This window comes from Orycteropus afer, unplaced genomic scaffold, assembly GCF_000298275.1.
Source record: "Orycteropus afer afer isolate SDZICR_OR568_19922 unplaced genomic scaffold, OryAfe1.0 scaffold00434, whole genome shotgun sequence".
Lineage (NCBI taxonomy): Eukaryota > Metazoa > Chordata > Mammalia > Tubulidentata > Orycteropodidae > Orycteropus > Orycteropus afer.
In genome coordinates, this window is record NW_006922021.1 from 577,805 (window position 1) to 602,115 (window position 24,311).

General features: G+C 36.2%; 1 protein-coding gene across 1 annotated transcript in view; it reads right to left on the reverse strand.

Annotated features, from left to right (window-relative positions):
• IL1RAPL1 (interleukin 1 receptor accessory protein like 1) overlaps positions 1-24,311 on the reverse strand; it is a 1,063,022-nt gene that overhangs the window by 468,849 nt on the left and 569,862 nt on the right. Inside the window, exon 5 of the mRNA XM_042782732.1 lies at positions 5,670-5,744. Within this exon, the coding sequence (XP_042638666.1) occupies positions 5,670-5,744 (75 nt within the window). The remainder of the gene's footprint in view (positions 1-5,669; positions 5,745-24,311) is intronic.

A 24,311-nucleotide genomic window follows, 5' to 3' on the forward strand; every position in this document is an offset into this window, starting at 1 on the left:
TGGGGCTGGTGCGGGATCGGGCAGTGTTTCGTTCTGCTGTGCATGGGGTCGCTATGAGTCGGAAACGACTCGACGGCACTTAACAACAACAACAACAAGTTATTGTGTTTGTTTGTTTATTTATTTTACATTTAGAAATAACACAGAGGTGCCACTTAAAACGAAAATGCCAGGCTGCGTCCATATATTGATTGAAATTAAAACCCACCAATTTACATATTTTATGTAAATTTTGTTACTATTATATTATTCTTTTCCTAAAATACTGTACTTTTTAGTGTCCTTTGCTCCCCCCCACACACAATGAAACATTTTTAAAGATATCTATCAGATACTTCCTAGTTTTGAGAGGATGAAAGAATTGGAAGAGCAGAAAGGCACAGGGATGTAGCTAGAGAATGGTAGGTATGGGAAGAAAATGGCAGAAAAGAAAAGAAAAATGAATTTGGAGATGAAGATGAATCCATGCACTTCAGGATTTTATCTCAGTTAACTGTGTAACTTAGGCAGGATGTTCAAGGTAAATCCCAGACATGTACCAGCTCAGCATTATATAATTCCTCATGAGTTTTTTTATACTCTGAAATCAACTCTCAATTTAGGAACAACTTAAGGGAGGACTCCGAGCTCCTGGACAATGGAACTCTGTGGGAGGATCTCGCCTACTCATAAGAGTAGGCACCCTTTACAGCTTCCCCACCACTGATCCAAGCCACCCTCTTTACTCCCACGCTTTTGACACTCTACTCAATATCCTATTCTTAGGATTTAATATCACATTTTGAGCCTGTTGAAATCGACAACTTTTTCAAATCTGGAAAGGGCAAAAATTAAATCCCCAAGGAAATTTAAAAAAAAAAATGTATAGTGTAGAAAATAAATAAAGATATTTTAGGCATCTTAAAGGTGTTTTTTTTTTTTTTTTTGTCTTTCAATAATTGTTTCTATTTTCATGTACCCTTTCTGATAAGCTATTCGCCTCCTCTAATAATGCAGGAACAATACTAACCTAGCATGGTAGTTATTTCAAACCAACTGCTGCTCTAAGGTTCAAGGATTAAGGTTAAATTTCTCTAACTAGTGAATGATTTATCCTGTACGCTGAGAACTTCAATCAGGGTTACAAAAGTTGTTCAGAGATAACAACAAGAACAACAAAAAAGCACAAACAGCAGAAGAAAAACTAGATGACTAGGAGCTTCTAAAAACTGAATACTTATGTGTACTGAAAATCTTCTCTAAAAGAGAACCTACAGATTTTGGGAAAAAAATTGGCAATGGCATATGTGACAAGGGACTGACCTCTAAAATTTATAGAAAAAAAATCAACACCCTAACAACAAAAAGACAAACAACCCAATTCAATAATGGGCAGAGGACATGAGCAGACACTTCACCATAGATGACATTCAGGCAGCCAACAAACACATGAAAAAATTCTTGAGAATTTTAGGCATCAAAGAGATGTAAATCAAAAGAAAAATAAGATATCATTTCACCCTAGCAGTAATAACAAAGTTCAATAAAAGAGAAAACCACCAATGCTAGTGAGGGTGTGGAGAGATTAGAACTCTCATACACTGATGGAAAACAGTATGGCACTTCTTTAAAAAGTTGGAAATACAAATACTATTGGATCCAGCAACCCCACTACTAGGTATATACCCTACAGAAATAAGAATATGAGCATATATCCTCATGTTTATTGCCTCACTATTCACAATAGCAAAGAGATGGAAACAACCTAAGTCCTCATCAATGGATGAATGGATAAAGAAACTATGGTACATGCCCACAATGGAATACTATGCAAAGTCATAGAATCATAAAGAATCTCTGAAACACTTTATAAAGTAGTTGAACCTGGAGGATGCTATGATGAGTGAAATAAGTCGATTATAAAAAGAAAAATATTATATGAGTCCACTATTATAAAAGTCAAGGAAAAGTTTACAAACAGAAAGAAACATTCTTTTAAAGTTACCAGGGAAGGTAGGGCATATCACTAACATGATAATAGACATCTAGTAATTTGAGTGAAGGGAAAGGCAATATGTAATAAGGAGACAATCATCACAATATCACTAAGGCAAAAAAAGAAATGCACACACGAGTTACAGACAAAAAAGGGAAATACTATTACATACATAATCATGCAATATCAGTAATAAACAATACCCTATGAATGGATACACAGGTAAACAAGAAAGCTGAATAGGTACAGATAAGCAAATGGGACTACAATCGTGACCACATATAGATTTGACAGAAGAGAATTCTAATATGTATTTGTACGTGCTGTAAATATATCCATGTATCTATTAGAGAAATCAGTGGGCAAAATAATGAAAACTTCTTAGCCATTATCAAACAACTTGAGGTAATACATCACTGGGCTTGAGGGCTTAGGACCAGTCTTGGGGGACAGTTAACTCAATTGGCATAACATCGTTTACAAAGACAGTGTTCTACAGACTACTGTGGTAAGTAGTGACTGATATCTTAAAAGCTAGCAAGTGGGCTTCTAAGGGTGAAACTAATGGTTTCTCTGTGTCCAAAGCAAAGAAAAGTGAAGAAAATCAAAGATACATGGAAGGAAATGTTCCAAAGTACTAATGGACCATGTGAGCCTCAGCATCCTTCACCCTGAGACCAAAAGAAGTAGACAGTGCCATGCTACCACTACCAACTGCTCTGAAAGAGATCACAATAGAAGGTTCTGGATAGAGTGGGAGAAAAATATAGAACAAAACTAATTTTTTTTAAAAAAAAGGTTTATTGGTCTGATAGAGACTGGTGAAACCCCAGAGACTGTGGTCCTTAGTCACTCTTCAAGACTGGAAATGAACTCACCCCAAGTGGCTCAATTTTCAGCCATGTAATAGGCTGGCCTATAAGGTGAACATTAACACTAAAGGGATACACATTCCTTACAACAATCAGCCATATAAGATCAAAAGAGCAGCTTTTGACCAGGTATAAAGTTCAGAGGCAGGAAGGGATAGGAAAGAAGGACAAAAGGAAACAGGAAACAGGGAGGAAGTAGGAAGAGTGATGATACATTGTGGGGATTGTAATCAATGCCATGAAGCAAAATGTGTATGAATTGTTGACTGGAAAACCAATTTACTCTATAAACTTTCACTCAAATCACAATTGTTGTTGTTATGTGCCGTAGAATCAGACCTGACTCACAGTGACCCCTCCTTGGGTTTCCGAGGCGATATCACTACAGAAGTAGATTGCCCAACCTTCCTTCAGGGTAGTGGCTGGTGGGTTTGAACCGCCAGCCTTCTGGTTAGCAGTCAAGTGCCTTAGGCACTACGCTACCAGAGCTCCACAATACAAAATTAAAAAAAAAAAGAGATAAAAGTAAAAATAAAAGCAGTACAAACAGGCATGTACCCACCACATAGACTGCTAATTACTAATAGAAGCCTTGTCTTTTAATAGAGAATTTTATCCCATTTATTTTTATTATAATAATTGATATGTTTACTCTGACTTTTTATTCCATTTTATTCTTTCCCTTTGATTGTTATTCCTTGTCATTTCCTTTCAAGAAAGAAACATGCACGCATATACACAGCATACATATAAGATAAATATTATATAAATGTCTGTTTGGATTTTTTTATTTCTTCCTGTTGAAGTTTGAGTCTTAACTATTCAATGGGAAATATAACACACCATAAAATAAACTAAAAGGACCCAAATCCCAAGTTGATGTCTCGATCAATCTGACTCTGTTTAGCTGCCTGGGTAGTTAAATAGAACTCACATTCCTCTTGGTGTTGACAGTAAAGAAGCTAGAGTATTTCTTGGAGCATTATGTTAACAGACACCTTCAAATTTCTTAAAATAAATATTCAGTCAAACCTTAAAATTTGCATAGGAAATTTTCATAATTTCAACTTGGTCTAGTTAATCTTTGCAACTTGGTTCAAGAAAAGTAATGCTTTAAAACAATAAAAATTAAAAAAAGCTTTACAAATAAAACCACTTTGAAAAACACTGTACTGAGAGATAGAGAACAATGTGATTTATTCCCAATTCAGGGACAATAAAATGAAATCCAATGGGCAGTCATTAATCATGAAATTCTTTTAATTATGTTGTCAAATAAAGAGATGCAATTAATTTCATATTCCCTGTGTTCACTTCAGATAACACGTACCATAAACTCTCTCCTCCCTGGTCCAAGATGTTTATAGTTTTTGCATAACTACTTAGAAATACATCTTCCTAGGAGTTATTGAAATGTCTCTCCAAACATGATCACTCGTGAATTTTATATTTTCAAATTCTTTTAGAATGAAGGAAGAAAAGATAACACATCTCAATATACCATAGTATGAGTTAACAGCTTGATATAATTGTAGTCTTTTTGTTTATTTTGTATACGTTAGATTGATGCTACTTGTAAAGTCTTCATTTCAAAATAGCAATTATAATACTACTTGCCCATATATGCCACTAATTAAAAAGATTGAATTTACCATCAAAGCAGCATATTAATATACTGACTTATATAAATCCTGCATATGTTCATGCCTCAACGTTAGAAACAGAAGTATTTTCAGTGTTAGAAACCCATTGACTGCAATAATTTGATAGTTCTAAAACCATCAGTATATCTTTTTGCAGTTTAACTTTGAATAATTGATTAGTGAAAATTATCACATTCATAATCTTTATTTGGAAAACAGATTTGCAATTTTGATCCAAATACTCACTTCAGGAACTATAAATAGTATTGATAACTTAAGAGGTGGGCTACGGATTCTTTTTTGGTTTTATACAGTAGATGCATTTTCACTCTCAAATTGTAAGAAGAAATTTCTTAATATACATGAGCACACACTTTACATAATACTTTTGATGGTTTTTATATCAACTCACTCAAGACAAATTATTTCCTGATAAAGTTTATGGTATATACATGCATACTATATTTGAAAGAAAATAAAACCTCAGAGAATATTTTTGAGTTACCATAAACATTTATAATAAAGTGGGCGATTTTTCCACAATTTGGTATAAATTAATATAGCTAAATCAGACTCACAAATTCTAGACTCTCCTTTAAAGTAAGTATGTTAGAATGTAGATTTGTGGACAATTGAATGGTTTTTTATTGAAGTATATTTTGTATGTAGTTCATGTCTTCAAACTTATTAGTCCCTTAACCAAAAGACATTCACATTTTATGAATGTATTATCCGCAATACCCATTATATATGATAAGATAAAACTGCTTTTTAACTGTAATGTTGGCATTTATTGTGATGAATTTGTACCCTTCCTCCTGATTTTCAGAAACTGTATTTTAATGTATTAATGGTTATTGTAACTTAAATATTGCCTGTTTTAAACAAGTTCAAGAATTATCAATAGCAGTATAATACCATCACTGAAACCTCCAGCTCTTCTCACTTCTCAACAACCATCTAAATAACAAGAGTTTTTACATCCATATGCCCAGCTTGGTCCTAACACATGTACCACAGGGATAGAATGGACAATGATCATTGGGGTTTTCTAATTCTGCTCCCACTAAATGCACATGAGCTTTCCTCAGAGAATTACACTAGGTTTTGATCTAGGCTGAATTAATTGGCAGACTGTATCGAGAAAAGTGTATTAACCAGAATTAAGGAATTACTCACCCAGCTGGGTCTCCTGAATTGTAAGTTTACTTTCCACAGGATACAAAAGCTTGGGTGGCTTATCAGTCAGAGGGGCTGAAAAAGAAAAATAATAATATAGAAACTTATTGTTATGCTTCATGAACTGAAGGATAGAATACAGTTTATTTTCTCAAAGATTTTTCATTCTCAAAGTAGTGTGTCAAAGCACTCGACCAAGTAATGACTAAAATATTGCGGTTGATAACTTTGGGCAAGCTGAAAACTTATTGTATTTATGAAAAGTTATATATTATGAAGTCAAATATAACACTTGCAAGGTGACAGTTGCATGATACTGTTGAATTACAGAACCAAGATTGGTCACTCCTTAAGAACGTATGAATGTGCTTCACCATTTCTAATTTGCACCTTGTTTTCCTTTTTAAGGGATACTCTGTGTTTTCTCTATGTTCATTAAATCTACATATGATATATGCAGCATGTATGACAAATTTTTTTTTGCATAATGATATCTCATTCTTCTTAACCCCATTCCTAGTTTCCATACCCTGGATCATATTGCCTCAAATCTCATAATTTAGTAATTACATTATGTATTTCCCACACACATATCCTCTACATGGGGTGGCAATGTAGCATTCAATTAGTACAACTGAGGACACCCATGTGTACATATACTTTATGTTTTCCATTTGGTCAAAACTCTTAATCCATTACATTTTATAGTATTTGCTGTTATTACATATGATATACTCTCCTGGATTTTAAGCTTCCACACATTTCTTCTCTGTGTTCCTGTTAATTTCTCAGTTATCACCCTACAAATGTAAACGTTTGCTGTCAAGCATCCTGAAGATAGGTCTCCTACATTGCATACTTCGTTCCTAGCTAACTAGACTATCTGGACTTTGGACAGATAGTTCTCTTTCATTAAGGAATACCTTCCACGCTGCCCTCTATCACTGGATTGCCCAGGTCCTCTGAAACCTGCCACTGCAACTTCCACTCTGTATCAACTAAAGAAACGATCAATTAAGGGTTGCTGAACTCAATATTTTTGCTTTGAGGGCTTTCTTCCTTCCTTGCCAGGAAGGCATGCCAGCTTGGTTGATAACTTGAAGGCTGATCTACAGAACAGTGCCAGGGGTTGGCCACATGTCCTCATCACCAGAGGATTCAAGAATTTAAGCTACTTTGGCAGCACGTCTCCATTTCTGTTTACAGAAAACACAGTGCAAAGGGATAATGCAGTCCAAGTCAGAAAAAAAGACGAGTTTTATGAGTCCCAGTTTGGGAGACCAACCTCACTCAGAATCAATAGCTTTTTTGTTCATCACTAATTGAATGCATTATTCATTCACTTTCATTGCTATTTAAAAGGAGGACTGGAACAAAGAGGAAAGGAAAGTTGGAATAATAAAATGAGATCAATTGATTTGAATTCTTATCAAAGAGTTGATGTCACTCTCTGATTACCGTAAATACTCTTATTTCTTGCCTAATGTGACCCTAAAGAATTTTTTCCCTACCATTTAAATAATCAGCTTATTCACTAAATAAATGTTGGCAAAATAGTTCACCATTAATATATCAAAAACCCACTTTCTTAGGCTCTGGTTATCAAATGATTTTAGTGAAATCCAAGAGCAACTAGAGTATCAAAATAACTGTTGATTCAGTAAATTAAATCAGCTTATGAAATCTTATAATTATATAGTTACAAGTAGATATGTCATTTCTTTTTTAGGAAAAGCAGCTGAGAGAATTGTTCCCTATTCAAACGCTCCCACTTCCATCTCATTACAAAAAGAAAAATATTATTTTTAGAGAAACGTAATAAAATCCATATATGGCACATTTGTTCCAAAATGTAAAATGGCCTGTGGATCTTCAAATCACCTCACCTCCCAACCTATGGCTTAATGTTACCTCTTCAAGACCTGTCATACTACTCTCATAGGACAAACTCCCAGTTAGCAGAGATCCTTGAAAGTATGTATAAATTACTTTAAATATTTAAATATGCTTAAAATATGTTCTTTAAAGAATTATAGAATGTTAGAGCTGGAGAAAATGTATATGCTTATCAAATTCTTTGATTTTTTAACTACGTTCCCTACAGCCCTATGAGTTCCACCGTGTCTCTCTGCGCAGGTGGAAGGAAGGTAGGGACAAGGGATGATCCACTGAGCTTGGCTTCATGCCTTGTGATGCTTGCCCCCCATCTCACTTTGATTAAAGTAGCTTTGCTATTATTTTTCAATATTTCACCCACAATTTTAACTGAATAAATTCAATTCAAATCTGCTTATATTGACTAATACTATAATATGCCAGGCATACTGATCGGGGGTTTAGAATATCAAAGTGAACTCATACTCTGCTTCTTGCCCTTATACCTTGCAGTGCTCTATAGTTAAAAATAACAATAAAAATAAAATATGCTGGCTCAATTCAACTCCAATGTTTTAGAGATCAAGGATCTGAGCTCCAAAGAGACCAACAATCCCATTACTAGGTATTTATCCTAAAGAAGCAAGAGCCAGGACAAGAACAGATATATGTGCACCCATGTTCATCGTTGCGCTATTTATAGTAGCAAAAAGATGGAAACAACCTAGGTGCCCATCAACAGAAGAATGGGTAACCAAACTATGGTACATACACACAATAGAATACTATGTAACACTAAAGAATAATGTAGAATCTGCAAAACATGGATGAACTTGGAGGACATTATGTTGAGTGAAATAAGACAGTCACAGAAGGACAAATATAGTATTAGTTCATTATTGTAAAAAGTCAAGGAAAGGTTTATATATGGAAGGAAACTTTCTTTATTGGTTACCAGGGGTGGGAAGGGAGGGGAGGGAACACTGGGAAAAAAATGCATTGACCCATGTCACTTTAGTTTTATGTATTTCACTGTACATAAGTTATATTTCAACAAAATATATTTTAAAAAACAAACAAGACAAAATATAGCACTGATGGAAATACATGAAACAAAAACAAAAGTGAACAGAAACTTCCAGTTGAACTACTGATTTGACACATTGTCAACATGACTGCGAAAAAGGGATAGCCATTACGGCTAAGTTGTAGCTCAGCTCCACAATCATTTGAGGGTGACTGATTTTGATGCCACAAGGGAAGAATATGCATTGGATTTTCCATCATTTAAATGTGTCTGGCACATGATAGTGTTTAATAATTATTAGCAGAATTGAATTTGACAGAGGACAGAGGAAGAAACAAAATGCAGGAATGGTAATAACCAATCAAAATGAAGGAGCACATAAAACAAAACCCCCTTCACACACACACACATGCACACACATACACACACACATATCATTGGAAGACTACAATCATGACACGAAACACAGGGTAATTTAAAATTCGAATCATATTTTGTTTATTAGAAAACAGTAATTACAGTAGAGATGTTTCACTAATTTTGGATTAAATGTAGTATGTATATCTACTAACAAAGTGTTGTCAAGCCCTCATTTTATTCTTCACAATGTCCTATTGACAAAATAATAAGACCACTCTGACAGAGTGATTAACATGCCTCAATTCACAGAGCCTTTCTGTAGAATAGAAGGGAAATTTTATGGATGTTCATTTTGCTTCCTAGCTGCCAGTTAAGGAAACATCTCTCACTCACTGCCATCAAGCCAGTTGCAACTCATAGCAAGCCCCATTGGGTTTCCAAGGCTGTAAATCTTTAGGGAAGCAGATGGCTTCATCTTTCTTCCATGAAGCTGCTGGTGGGTTTGAACCACAGACCTTTTGCTGAGCAGACCCCACTACATGACCAGACCCCAGATTCATGCCAACTTCTAGACGTTTCATGTATGCCAACTAAAGAAACATCTAGAAGTTGACATGCATGAAGTTGTGAACAGGATTAATTCTTTATCAATGTTAAGATTCTCTAACTCCTCATGATGCAGCCCATCACTCTTTTCATTATTCTATGTACACTTTAGTTATGGAACAGTGGAAAATACGATCCAATAACAAACATGCCAGCAGACCAGGGGAAAGAGGCCAAGCATCTTGAGTCTTCTTAAAGTTCTTAAAGAGGAAAGGAATGCAAGGCATTTTAACGAGTGGCCTTTCTCTGTGGGCCAGTTCCTGCTCTAAAATTTAATTTTAATTCCTCAAGTACTTCTTGGATACCTATAATCATCTTACCACAAAACTTGTTCTTTCAATGTGATAGACGATTTTCAAAATGTATTTCAACTAGTGCTTTCTCTGATCTTTATGTTAGAGTATGAAAGATCACAGAGAGACAGAGACACAGACAAACACAGACACACATACAGTGACTGATGGACACAACTAGCCAATCCAACATTTTAGAAAAGGAAAACCATACCTCAGGAGACATCTGGTCGACCACATCAGACTAATTCTGATTCCATCACCCCCTGACTACTTATTGCCTTGTTGGTTTGGCAAACTGGAAAAGTTATTTAACTTCTCTGAGCCTCAGTCTCCTTATATATAAAATGAGGCCTAAATAATCTTCCCTTATTGAGAATTAAATAGAATAACACAATAAATGCCTGAAAATAATAGGTGGACAATAAATATATTCTAAAGATATCTATCAAAGTTTGGGACAATAGCATTTAGCTCTCTATGTAGCCTGTTAAGAAAAATGTTACAATTTTAAACTAATGAACTGGATGCTTAACCAAGGGTTCAAAAGGAGTTCAAATCCTCAATTTAAGAATTACTAATACATCATAATCTCCATAGCAAGGGCATTGACTTATCTTCAACAATGTAATAGAAAAAATATATATTTTGAATACTTTTAAATGTGCAAGAGAATATAATGGGATTATAAAGGAATGAAAGAAGAAAACAAATTTTAACCCTTATGGAGCTTACAGTCTAGTTAAATAATTATAACATATTTCAAGAATTCAATTCTAAGAGATTTTTTATGTACCCACATATATAGTAAATGCTGTATTAGCAATAAAATGATGAACGAGACATGGTATCATTCTTAAGAATGTGCATAGATGAAAGCATGTATATGGCACACTGTGTTGAGTGCTATATTCATCAGTAATTTATCACTTCGTTCAAATCTACCAACTAAAATCGGTCACATAATAATATTTCGAGACAATTAAAGATGCTTTGTGGTAATCCCACTAACACACTCTACAATTTTGTGTTTGTTTATTTGGTGTGTGTATTTGATTTAAAAGAGTTGACAATCAGCTCACTGTTGTTTGAAGTCAAAGACTTTTAGTTTATCCATAGACCTTCAACTTCTGAATGACTCGAATGAGATTTCAGTCAGTTATGCTTTCTTTAGACTGGAATGTATTAATATTAGGGTTCAAGCTCACCATCCACTCTGCAGAAGGAAGATGGCACAATCTACTTCCGTAAGGATTTACTACCTCAGAAACCCAATAGGGGTCACTATGAATCAGAATCGACTTGATGGTAGTGAGTTTGGTTTTTGAGTTTAATAGTGGAGCTTTGTGTTTGTGAGGGCTGTAGCAAGTAGACGCCACCTTATTGTTGGGAAAAGAAAGGAATTGAGAGGAAGAAATATCCACATATATTGGTGAACTTATTTGGACAAAAAGGAGTGCTTTATTTTTCAGTTATACCTAATGACTCATTAGCAGAATCATGGAACATCAAAGAGGGAGGGCTAGCAAAGCAAGCGAGCACTGGGTGCAGGGAGAGCAGTTTATGAATAAACTAACCACTACATACAAGGTAGCTTTGATTTAAGAGCCATGTCAAAGCACCAGGGCTAATACTCCCAATAATGTAACTCTTAATATATCTATGAAAATTCACATATCCAGGGAAATCAAGAAATTAATTTGACTATGATATTTCATGGGAGCTCTGGTAGTGCAGTGCCTAAGGCACTTGACTGCTAACCAGAAGGCTGGTGGTTCAAACCCACCAGCCACTACTCGGAAGGAAGGTTAGGCAATCTACTTCTGTAGTGATACGGCCATGGAAACCCAAGGAGGGGTCGCTATGAATCGGATCCGACTCGACGGCACATAACAACAACAACAACAACATGATACTTCATATTTTATTCATAATAGTTGATAAGTCATGCTTATATTGTAGATTTAAAAAAATGATCATTCATTCATTCAACAAATTTTTTTAAGTGCCTCCTCTCTACCAGGCACTGTTCTAGTCACTAGGGGTATAATAGTGAACAAGAAAAAAAATCCTGCTCTCATGGGGAATGCAATCCAGAGATGGGGATGGAAAATTAACATATATATAAATGCATGCATAATGTGTCAGTTGATTATGAGTATTATAAAAAAATAAAGCAGAGATGAAGATAGAGACTAATACAAGTGATATTTTAGAGGGGGAATGTCAAGAAAAGGAAAGTTTGCTCTGAGGATCATTTGAAACATATATATGTGAAGGTAGGAAATGAGTTATATGGATATCTGGGAGAAGAGTATGCCAGGCAGAGGAAATAGCAAGAGCAAAGACAATTAAATGGTAGTGAACTTGACATGGGTGAGGGAGAGTAGGCAAGGTCATTGGAGCTCGACAATGAGTTCAGAGACAACCATGGGTCAGATCAAGCAGGGTTTTGTAGAACACAACTTTTGTTCTAAGCCTAATGAGAACGTCCTGGAACATTTGAGAAGAAGTTAGCATTTATATATCAAAAGTATCATTCTGGTACCTTGGTGTTTGTTTTGGGGAGGATGATGTGCTGTGGAGGGAGAGAGGCACAAGACTGGAGAAAGACAGGCCAGATAGGAGGCTACTGAAACAGGCCACTGAATGAAAATAGTGTTCTGATGTTGGTGTTGGAAGTGGTAGGATTTGTTTTTTAATTTCCTTTTTTTGTTTTAAAGTGTCTATTTATAGGTAGGGGAGCTCTGGTGGTGTAGTGCCTAAGGCACTTCACTGCTAACCAGAAGGCTGGTGATTCAAACCCACCAGTGACTCCTTGGAAGGAAGGTTGGGCAATCTACTTCCACAGTGATACTGCCTCGAAAACCCAAGGAGGGGTCCCTATATGTCAAAACTGACTCAATGGCAGTGAGTTTGGTTTATTTACAGGTAGAACTAAAGAGATTTACTGATGGACTGAATGTGGGATGTAAATGAAAATCCAGGAAATAAGGGGGATCCCCAGTTTGAGGCTTGAGCAAGTATGTGAATGGATGTACCTTTATGATGATGTCAGAAACACTAAAAAAAAAAGGGAAAGGTTTGTGGGGGAGTAGGAATCAAGAAATGAGTTCTGATAAATCAATTCTCTACCCTTTATCCATAGAAGGTAGAGAATTTTACTACTGATCATTGGTTTATATTTTGAACAATTGAGGCACTGGCTGATGATTCATTTCTTTGTGGCTTCCCAAAGAATTGAAAAAAATGGTCCAGATTAATTTGCACATTTCAAGTTAATGTCATATTCACTTATTGTGAGATGCACTTTGCCTAACCTCTATTCTCTTCTGATTTCACAACATGAGAAAAAAAAAAAAAAGTATATCCCAACACTTGCTTTTTTGGCAAATGGAATCAGAGCCATGGTTATCCAACATAGGAAGAACCATTATCCAGTATTTCCACAACGCACTGATATGTGAAACATTGCATTGGGAAATTGAAAATCCTCGTGTTTAAATTAATGTTTTCTTATTTTAAAAAATATTCATTATGTAGTACTGTTGTAACATAGAAATGATGGAATTTACATTTAATCCATCTGTAAACACTTGATAAATCTCCCAGGTAACATGAACAATGAAGAAGCTATATTCATTGACTACTTGTCTCAAAATAGAATCATTTAAGAATATCATATGGAAAGCAATACAATGCACTGCCATTGAGTGGGATCTGACTCATAGGGACCCCTCCTTGGGTTTCTGAGGTGGTATCTCTATGGAAGTAGATTGCCCAACCTTCCTTCCAAGAAGTGGCTGGTGGGTTTGAACCATCAGCCTTCTGGTTAGCAGTCAAATGCCTTAGGCACCATGTCACCAGAGTGCCCCAAGAATATCATATGGTTGTTGTTATGTGCCATCAAGTTGGACCTGACTCATAGCGACCCCTTGGGTTTCCAAGGCAGTATCACTAGGAGACATAAATTAGCATAGAGCTAATGTTGGGGCTCATGTTCTCTACTCATTTGTCACCTTCTACAGTTGTCCCTTAAGTGTCAGCTTCTGTTATATGAAGGCCTTCCTACCTCATTCAAACTCATGACAGATCCCAGAACTCATTCCATAACCCTCTAAACCCTGGTTCTGACTAAATGAACTGAGAAAAACATAGAGGACCAAAAAAAAGAGAGCATGGGTCGACATAGAATAAATAAAGATACGTTTAATGTTTTAAAATTTTTCATTTTGAAAACAATAGTTGCAGAAGATTTTGCATAAAATGTTGTGGAGATGAATCCTAACTGATTGCATGGCTGACTTCAACCATTTTGAATAAATTTGTGTGCATACTGAAAGCCAAAGCAAAAAAAAAAAGGTGAGAAATAGGAAACAATATATAATTATCAAGAGAAATTATGATGAGAACCTTAGGAAAAGGATGCTGATTGATATAATAGCTATAATCAAGTAGGTGAGCATTCCATCTACTGTTTTCACTTCTGTTGACCGGCATTAAAAAAGAATTAATGGTCACCAATTAGCTTCTAGGGACAATAGTCAATTCCAAGAAATTATATGCTCTATGAGAAAAGTATCTGTTCTCTAGCAATGAGAAAGTACACAAAATTATCATATCACATTATTTTATTCTTTTTCTATTAGTAGATAAAAGGCCTTCCAAATACGAAAAATGATAAATTTCAGGCAATTTGGAAATGCTTATTAAAAGAAAATTGTGGACTAGACAAAAGCACCATGTTACTACTAAAAGTCAGAAAAATTTTGATTCTCTGCTCAGTTTGGGATATCACAATGTATTAATAGTGCCTAAGGCACTTGACTGCTAACCAGAAGGCTGGCGGTTCAAACCCACCAGCCACTCCCCGGAAGGAAGATGGGGCAATATACTTCTGTAGTGATACTGCCTCGGGAACCCAAGGAGGGGTTGCTATGAGTCGGGTCCGACTCGATGGCACATAACAACAACACTATAGCACAATGTAATTTAATGGCCTTCTAAATTATGTTGGTTGATTTATTTATATTCACTTCAATGGAGGAGATATTTCAATTTCTTGGCTTTCTATTCATTATCCAGAAATGCAGACAATTACTCAGTGGTGTATATTTATGACAGTGGTTCACAACTGGAGTCTCACAACTGTGGGACGCAGAGGGGGGAGATGTACTAACTGACATCTAGTGGGTAGTGGCCAGAGATGCTGCTGAACATCCTACGATGTACAGGACAGCCCCTCACGATAAAGAATCCTGTGGCCCAAAATGTCGATAGTGCTGAGATTGAGAAATCCTGTTCTGTGATAACCATGCATAAAAGTGATTTTATTATCTACATTTAAAGCTTGAATTGGGCTCAGAAGGTATAATTATCCTCCTACATGGAGAGCTTAGGATAAACCTAGTGAAGGTATCAATATATTTGGCTGCTGACAGCCATGCAGATAACTGGGACTTGGGTTTGACTGGCCTGAGAAGTTACTCAGAGTGGCCAAGAGTTGATGGGGAAATGGCTTAGCAGAAACAAGTCAGACAACGAACACTGGATCACAAGTGGAACACTGAAAATGCAACAGCAGGTCAAAAATGTTATTACAGGGCTCAGAGCAGAAAACAAAATTAAAAGGTAAAGCTGATTTAGTATGATAGGACACAAGTACAGGAGTGGAAGGGAGGCACAATGAGTAATGAGTAGCAGTAATGGTGGAAAATAAAATCCATTGTGCACTTAGTATGTGCTCACCCTGTGCCAAGCACTTGGCATAAAATATCTCATTTAATTCCCAAATAAAAATTCCTTCCTTCTGATTCCTCATATTATACTGTGTGAGATTAACTGCCTGAATCCAAAGCTGTTGTTGTTGTTGTTGTTATGTGCCATCGAGTCAGCCCTGACTCGTAGCGACCCCTCCTTGGGTTTCTGAGGCAGTATCACTACGGAAGTAGGATTGCCCAACCTTCCTTCAAGCTAGAGGTGTCCAAACAAACAAACCAGGCAACAAAAACAAACAAATAAACAAAAACTAGAGGTCCCAAAGTTAGATATGCCTTTAATCATTGCATTGTCATCAAAAACAGTGTTGAGGCAGCCAAAGCTTATTTTTATCAAGTATTTGTCATGTAGGAACTCTGGTAGAGTAGTGCCTAAGGCATTTGACTGCTAACCAGAAGGCTGGTGGCTCAAACCCACTCACCACTCCTCAGAACGAAGTTTGGGCAATCTACCTCTGTAGTGATACCATCTCGGAAACCCAAGGAGGGGTCGTTATGAGTTGGACCTGACTCCACGGAAGTGAGTTTGGTTTTTTGGTTTTATTTGTCACATGCTTTGAGAGTAAAGCGGCTTGTTCTGAAGGCATAAAGTGCTGGAGAATAGAGAAAAATCTCAGACATTACTAAGAAATAGAAGAGATACAGAAGACCCTTATTTAGCAAGACATATTATTTAGCAAACTAAAGGGACCATCAGATAAGTACTGGCTATTTCCAGGATATCACAGTGTGGAATTTATCCATTCATAAGGATGAGTTGAGACACAAAACAAGTTATCGTCACCAAGTTACTGATTGATACAGGAAATAACAGGAGTAGACCAAGAAACCCAATCTATTTTAGATTGAGGATAACTTTTTCTCCTGTTTTAAACATGGGTTCTAGGTAATAGGAACGAAAGATGGAAGGAAAGGAAGGACTGGAAAGCAATTTATAGTAGTCCAGTACAGTGTAGACAAACAGGCAACTGAAGTTATGTACCACGATGCTCACTTCAGAATTCTGCCTTTTTTTTTTTTTCTTGGTAGCACTATTCCATTCCCAGGTAGCAGCATCATCAGCAAATGGAACAATGGAAAAATGATTGCTAGCGTGTAATACGATCTCATGGTCCATTGTGATGAACACAGTAACTTGTAGGCTCAATAGGTAGAATTAGGAAACTACCCCAAAATGCCTGAAAGGCCACTGTGCAGTGATTCTGTACTCTGCTGATCCAGACAGGACTAAGACAAAACTCTATCAGAGTGGCAGTGTGTTATCAACCATGGATCCATAACCCAGCACAAATTATGCATATTTCTCTGGCCCTAAAGGATGATACAAAAAAGAAAAACAAACCGCACTAGTGGCCCCTGACATTTTTTTAATGCCAGAATTTGATTACTATTTTATATTAGAAGGATATCTCTTTGGTGAACATCTCCCAAACTCTAGATCAAAGTTTCCTATTATCTGCTAGACACATTTGCTTTGAAGTTCTATTAGCATTAAAAAGAGAAAAGTGTGTGTGGGGAGGCATGGAGGGAGTGGTTAATCCCAAAGTGGGTTGTCATGCTGTGCTCTTCTTGTTTACAAATCAGCTCTTCCTCTTGCCTGTCTTGCTCATACATGGCTTTGCCACTCTCCCTACCACACAGACGTGATATCTTACAGCCAACCTTGGTATCTCTGTCCTTGCCCCCTCCCCTCACCCACGTAGGTAAAGTACAAATTCTAGTTGTCCAGATGTCTCTAATACATGCCTCTTCTTTTTCATTCCAAATACTACCAACACAGCTCAGATCCATGGTCTCTTTAATCTGAAATGCCTTCCTGACTTCCTTTGTTCTAGGCTTTTTATCCATGGCTGGAATAATCTTTCTAAAGCAAAAAATTCATTATCAGATTTGACAGGTATTCATTTTATTGATTTTCAATTGTTTGACCAGACACCCAATATGTCATTTAATCTGATCAAAATCAACTTTCACGCTTTACTTGTTACTCACCTACACATGACAATTATACTATTTGCCATAACCCAACATGGGTGGTAGCTTACTTTCATACCTCTCTGCTTTCCTTTAAAGGAACCCTGGAAATGCAATGGTTAAGCACTTGGCTGCTAACCAAACGGTTGGTGGTTTGAACCCAACTTTCAGCTCTGCATGAGAAAAGACCTGGCAATCTGCTCCCATAAAGTTTACAGCTTAGGAAACCCTACGGGACAGTTCTACTCTGCCATATGTGGTTGCTAAGAGTCGGAATCGCCTCAAAGGCATACAACAACAACCTTCCTTCCTTCATGTTTTCTCTTGCCTATTAAACTTGCTTATTAAATTCCAAGTTGCCTGTTAAATTTCTCTTCATTGTTTAAGACCCGTCTCATAGCAATCTTCCTCATGAAGGCTTTTGTTAACTACATAACCAGATATGATTGTTTTTTATTTCTGAATTCACAAAGCTCTTGGATTAGTTCTCAAGGCATTCATTTATCTCTATTTTTTATTTTTAATTATTATTATCAGAATATTTTCTTTCTCTATACACAACTTCATCAGTGATTATCATCTCATTCTGTCTAGCAAGGAGTCTTGAACAGGAAATGAATTCAGTAACTATCTGTTACGTGCGTTATTAGGTTTGATTTTTATCATTGACTAAGCTAGGTGCAAGTTTTACACCTTGATTACAGAGTGAAGAATGTATGGTGTTTGTAGTTGGAGAGATCTCTCTATGTTAAAATCCTGGATAGGCAGCACTGACTGCAATAGCTAGATGATAGCTAGATAGATATGCATATACCTACATCCATCCATCCATCCATAGATGACAGACAGACAGATAGATAGGTAGATATTGTCTTCCAGAACTAAAATAATTAGAGATCAAATACCAGGAGAGAGGGAAGAATAAAGAATATAAAGGATATTGACATATTCCACATTTGCACTTGCTTTAACTCTCTTGATCTCTGTCGATGAAGCTACACATATTCTTTCCATACTTTATGAATTGAAGATAATTTGTGTATAGTTGGAACCCTGGAATTCCAATATGATATTCAAACAAATACTGTGCATTCAATGGTGGGGGACTGTGATATTCTTTGGTGGCATTGTTGCTTAATGATATATAAAATAACAACAACAAAACACACCCCATCAATTACTATCCCATCATTTCGACTTATAGCAACCCCATGTGTGTCAGAGTGGAACTGTGCTCCATAAGGTGGTCAATGGCTGTGAGCTTTTGGAAATGGATCACCAGGACTTTCTTCCAAGACAGGTTCTTGTGTAGCACATGGGGTTTGCTCTTGGCTACTAGTGGAAAAGTTGATGGTTTGAACCCACCCAGTGGCACCACAGAAGAAAGGCCTGGTGATTTGCTTCCATAAAGATTACAGCCAAGAAAATCCTATGAAAGTCAGTACTACTCTGTAACACGTGAGGTCACCATGAGTCATAATCAACTGCAATGGGTTCTTCCATCACATCTCTGGGTACATTCGGACTGCCAATAAATTAGCTAGGAGCCAAGCACTTAAGCACTTAACTGTTTTACCAGTTAACCTCTCTCCCTCCTTCCTCTTCTTCCTTCCCTTCTCTCTCCTTCCTCCTTTCTGTTTACTCTCTTTCTCTTCATCCTTCTCTTCCTACTTCTCATTCTCCTGCCCTTTCTTTATTTCTTCCCTCCTTCTGCTCCATTTTCATTCTTTCCTCCCTCCTTACATTTATGTCTTCCTTCTTTGCATCTGTTCTTCTTTTTCAAGAAAATAAGAAAGGCAGAGTGAAGAAAAACCATTTTGTTTTCTCTATCCTGGACATAGTGGAAACATAACCAAAATAATCAAACCCATTGTCACCAAATCAATTCTGACTCAGAGTGACTCTATAGGGTAGAGTAGAACTGCCCCATGTTTACCCAAGATTACTGTCCAAAGCTGTAATCTTTATGGAAGCAGACTGCCACATTTTTATCCTACGGAGTGACTGGTGGGTTTGAACTATCACCCTTTCCGTTAGCAGCCAAGTACTTAATCACTGTACTACCAGGGCCCCTCAGTGGAAAAATAAAGCCTTAAATTTTTATTCACTCATTTATTCAATTCATGGAAGAGTTGTAATTTACTTGCCAAGATCTTCATCACTTTTTTCTTTTCAAACCTATTGCTATCATTCATCCAACTAACACTGTTGGAAATTATCTTTTTTATTTTATAAAAAATAATTATTTAACAAATATTAACTTTCCTCTACTGAAGATTGTAAGCAAATTCAACTCTGTCTAAAAGTTTACTAAACTGTTCCTATGGGGCTTTTCTATACAAGCATATGGTCTACTATGCCAACAACAACAAATTGAAGAGGAAAGGTGTCACATTCATCACCAGAAAGAATATTTCAAGATTTATCCTGAAGTACAGTGTTTTCAGTGATAGGATAATATCCATACATGTACAAGAAGACCAGTCAATATAATTATTATTCAAATTTATGCACCAACCACTAAAGCCAAAGATGAAAAAATTGAAGATTTTTACTGACTTCTGCAGTTAGAAATTGACAAAATATGCAATCAAGATTCATTGATAATTACTGTTGATTGTGATGTTAAAGTTGGAAACAAAGAAGATGGATTGGTGGCTAGAAAATAGGACTTTTGTGATACAAACTATATAGGAGACCACATAATAGAAATTTGCATGACCAGTGACTTATTCATTATTTCAAACACCTTTTCAACAACATAAATGATGTCTGTGCATGTGGACCTCACCAGATGGAAATGAAAGTAATCAAATTGACTATATCTGTGGAAAGAGATGATAGAGAAGCTCAATATCATCAGTCAGAACAAGGCCAGGGACGGACTGCAGAATAGACTATTAATTGTCCATATTCTAGTTCATATTTATTATACCAATAAAACAAGTTCACAAGAGCCAATGTATGACTGTATGTCCCACTTGAATTTAGAGACCATTTCAAGAATAGATTTGACACATAGAACACTAATGACTGAAGACCAGATGAGTTGTAAGATGAGACAAAGCACACATCACATGTGGTCATCAAAAAGACAGGAAAGAAAGAGAAGACCAAAATGAATATCAGAAGAGTTTCTAAAACTTGCTCTTGAACAGAGAGCAGCTAAAGCAAATGGAAGAAATGATGAAGAGCTGAACAGAAGATATCAAAGGGTGGCACAAGAAGAAAAAGTATTATAGTGACATGTGCAAAGACCTGGACTTAGAAAACCAAATGGGATGAACATGCTAGGCATTTCTTAAGCTGAAATCATTGAAGAAAAAATTGAAGCCATCATTTGCCATATTGAAGGATTCTATGGGCAAAATATTGAATGACACAGGACATATCAAAAGAAGATGGATGGGGTACACAGTCATTGTTCCAAAAACTATTGGTCAATGTTCAATCATTTCAGGAGGTAGCATATGATCAAGAACTAATGGAAGAAATCCATGTTGCACTGAAGGTATTGGCAAAAAAACAAGGTTCCAGGACTGATGGAATACCAATAAAGGTGTTTCAACCAATGGATGCAATGCTGGAACAACTCTCTTGTCTATACCAAGAAATTTCGAAAACAGCTACCTGGCTGAAAGAGATCCATATTTGTGCCCATCACAAAGAAAACGGACCCAAGAGAATGCAGAAATTATCAAACAATATTACTCACATCACAGGCAAGTAAAGTTTTGCTGAAGATAATTCAAAAATGGTTGCAGCAGTACAATGATGAGGAACTGCCAGAAATTCAAGCTGGATTCAAAAGAGGATGTGGAATGAGGGATCTCATTGCTGGTGTCAGATGGATCTTGGCAGAAAGCAGAGAATACCAGAAAGACGCATACTTGTGTTTCACTGGCTATGCAAAGCATAATAACAAATTATGGATAACACTGCAAAGAATGAAAATTTCAAAACACTTAATTGTGCTCATATGAAACCTATACATAGAGCAAGAAGCAGTCATTTAAATAGAACCAGGGGATGCTGTGTGGTTTAAAATCAGGAAAGGTGTGTGTCAGGCTTGTATACTTTTACCATACTTATTCATTCTATATGCTGATCAAATAATCTGACAAGCTAGACCATATGAAAAAGTACATGACATGATGATTGGAAGACTCATTAACAACCTGCAATATGTAGATGATATAAACTTGCTTCCTGGAAGTGAAGAAGATTTGAAGCACTTAATAACAAAGATCAAAGACTACAGCCTTCAGTTTGGATTGCACCTCAACATAAAGAAAACAAAAATCTTCACAACTGAGCCAATAAGCAACACCATGTTGAACAGAGACAATGTCGAAGTTCTCAAGTATTTCATGTTACTTGAATGCACAATCAACACCCATGCAAGCAGTGATTAAGAAGTCAAATGACGTATTGCATTGGGTAAATCTGCTACAAAAGACCTCTTTAAAGTGTTAAAAAGCAAACATACAACTTTGAGGACTAAGGTGTATTTGACCCAAGCCATGGTATTTTCAGTTGCCTCATATGCATGCAAAAGCTGGACAATGAATAAAAAGACCAAAGGAGAATTGATGCCTTTGAATTATGGTGTTTGTGAAGAATTTTGAATATACTATCAACTGCCAGAAGAATGAAGAAATCTGTCTTGAAAAATGTACAGCCAGAATGATCCTTAGAGAAGAAAGGATGGTGAGACTTCTTCTCAAGTACTATGGACATGTTATCTGGAGGAACCAGTCTCTGGAGAAGGCCATGATGTTTTGTAAAGTATAAGGTCAGCAAAAAAGAGGAAGATCTTTAAGAAGACAAACTGACCCAGTGGTTTCAAAAATGGACTCAAACAGCAATGATGACAAGGATGGTAGAGGACGGGGCGGTGTTTTGTCCTGCTCTATGTGTGATGAGACATGTAGAATGCCTTTGCATAGCCAGTGAAACACAAGTAAACAGCCTTGTGATGAGTTGGAGCATATTTGACAAAACCTAACAACACATCACAATTCATTAAGACCATGATTACTACAAAAAAGTAAATAAGAAATAAGAAAGAAACAAAGAAACCCAAGAAAGAAAAACATGCCTGTGAGCAACAAGATCAGGAAAGCTTTAAATACAATTTGCTATTCAAATCTAATTATTCTGTGAATGTTGCTATATTACTTTTGCTAACAGCCCATAGCCAAGAGTTACTTGGCTACAAATGGGGGTTAGTCATTTTAAGCATTTTGTTTACAGCAATGCAGGAACACAAGTGCCAATCTGTTCCTTGAATTGAATAACATTCATTTCCTAAAAAAGAAAGAAAGAAAGAAAAATAGCAAAATAAAGGTCTGTTGCAATCAACTATGTACACAAAATGTTGATATTTACTGAAGATGAGTGATGGCTATATGGGATTTCATTATGCGATCATCTCTATTTTTGTTTGTGTTTGAAATGGTCCATAATAAAAATGCTTATTTAAAAAAAAAGTGACATGGTTAGGAAACTTTAAGGTTTTCTAAATCTTTTGAGTGTTACATGTAGTATAAGTACATACATACATATGTCCATACAATGAAGCATAAATCGTACATTTACAGTCAAGTTGGTAGCAAGACATGAATTTAATAAAATTACACCTATGTCAGCTCAAAACCAATACAAGAAGTCTTTCTCCTCAAAAAAAAAAATTGTTTCTATTACATTTTCTCATTTTTTTTGTTTATAATAAACATAGCAAAGACATTTCACTTTATGAAAAAAGAAAAAAAAAACACTAATATGTCAGTTAACTATTAGGGAATTACAAATTATCCCAAAGTTTAGTGGCTTAAAATAATGGCCATTTACCATTGCTCATGAGTTTTAAAAACAGCAGGGAGGTTCTGACAATCTGGGCCAGACTCAGCTGATCATTGCTGGACTCACTCATGTATCTGTGGTCAATTGCAAGTCAAGCATGTGGCTTTACTCTTGTTCGCTGGCCTCACATACATCTCTTACATTTTAGCCAGCTAAGATATCCATTCTGTAACCAATAGTAGATCAATACTGTCTTATAAGCAGGGAAGTAACATGATCCAATGTGAATTTTTTTCATACTTCTAAAGTCTGTAGCTAGCTTTAAGATGTTCTGCACTAAGCACACAGAACCTTCTACCATAATCTGACAAGCTAGACTATATGAAAAAGTACATGGCATGATGATTGGAAGACTCATCAACAACGTGCAATATGCAGATGATATAAACTTGCTTCCTGGAAGTGAAAAAGATTTGAAGCACTTAATAACAAAGATCAAAGACCACAGCCAGTTCACTATTGTCTTGGTCTTTTGGCACTCTCCTTTGCTCCTCCTGAATACCATATCCTTCTTTTAAAAACACTAATTCATCCTTTCATAACCACCACAGATGTTCATTCTTAGGTAAAAGTTTTCTGATTCCTTGTGAAGTCCTCAAATACAGAACCCTTACCTCTGTCAAGACTTTGAGAAGCCACATAGCAACTTTTCTTTCTCTATCTGATTCCCCCTTAAGACTATAAACTCACAGATAATAGGGATTCTGCTGTTCTTTAAATTTTAAACTTTTTTTATAACCTTCATGCACTTAATATGCATAGTGTGTTCCACATCAGGTAGAGCAGAAAGGACACTAAAATTTTTTGTGGAAAAATTAATCAAGGAAATATTTATTTGTATTTTATAGGCAAAATACACACTTAG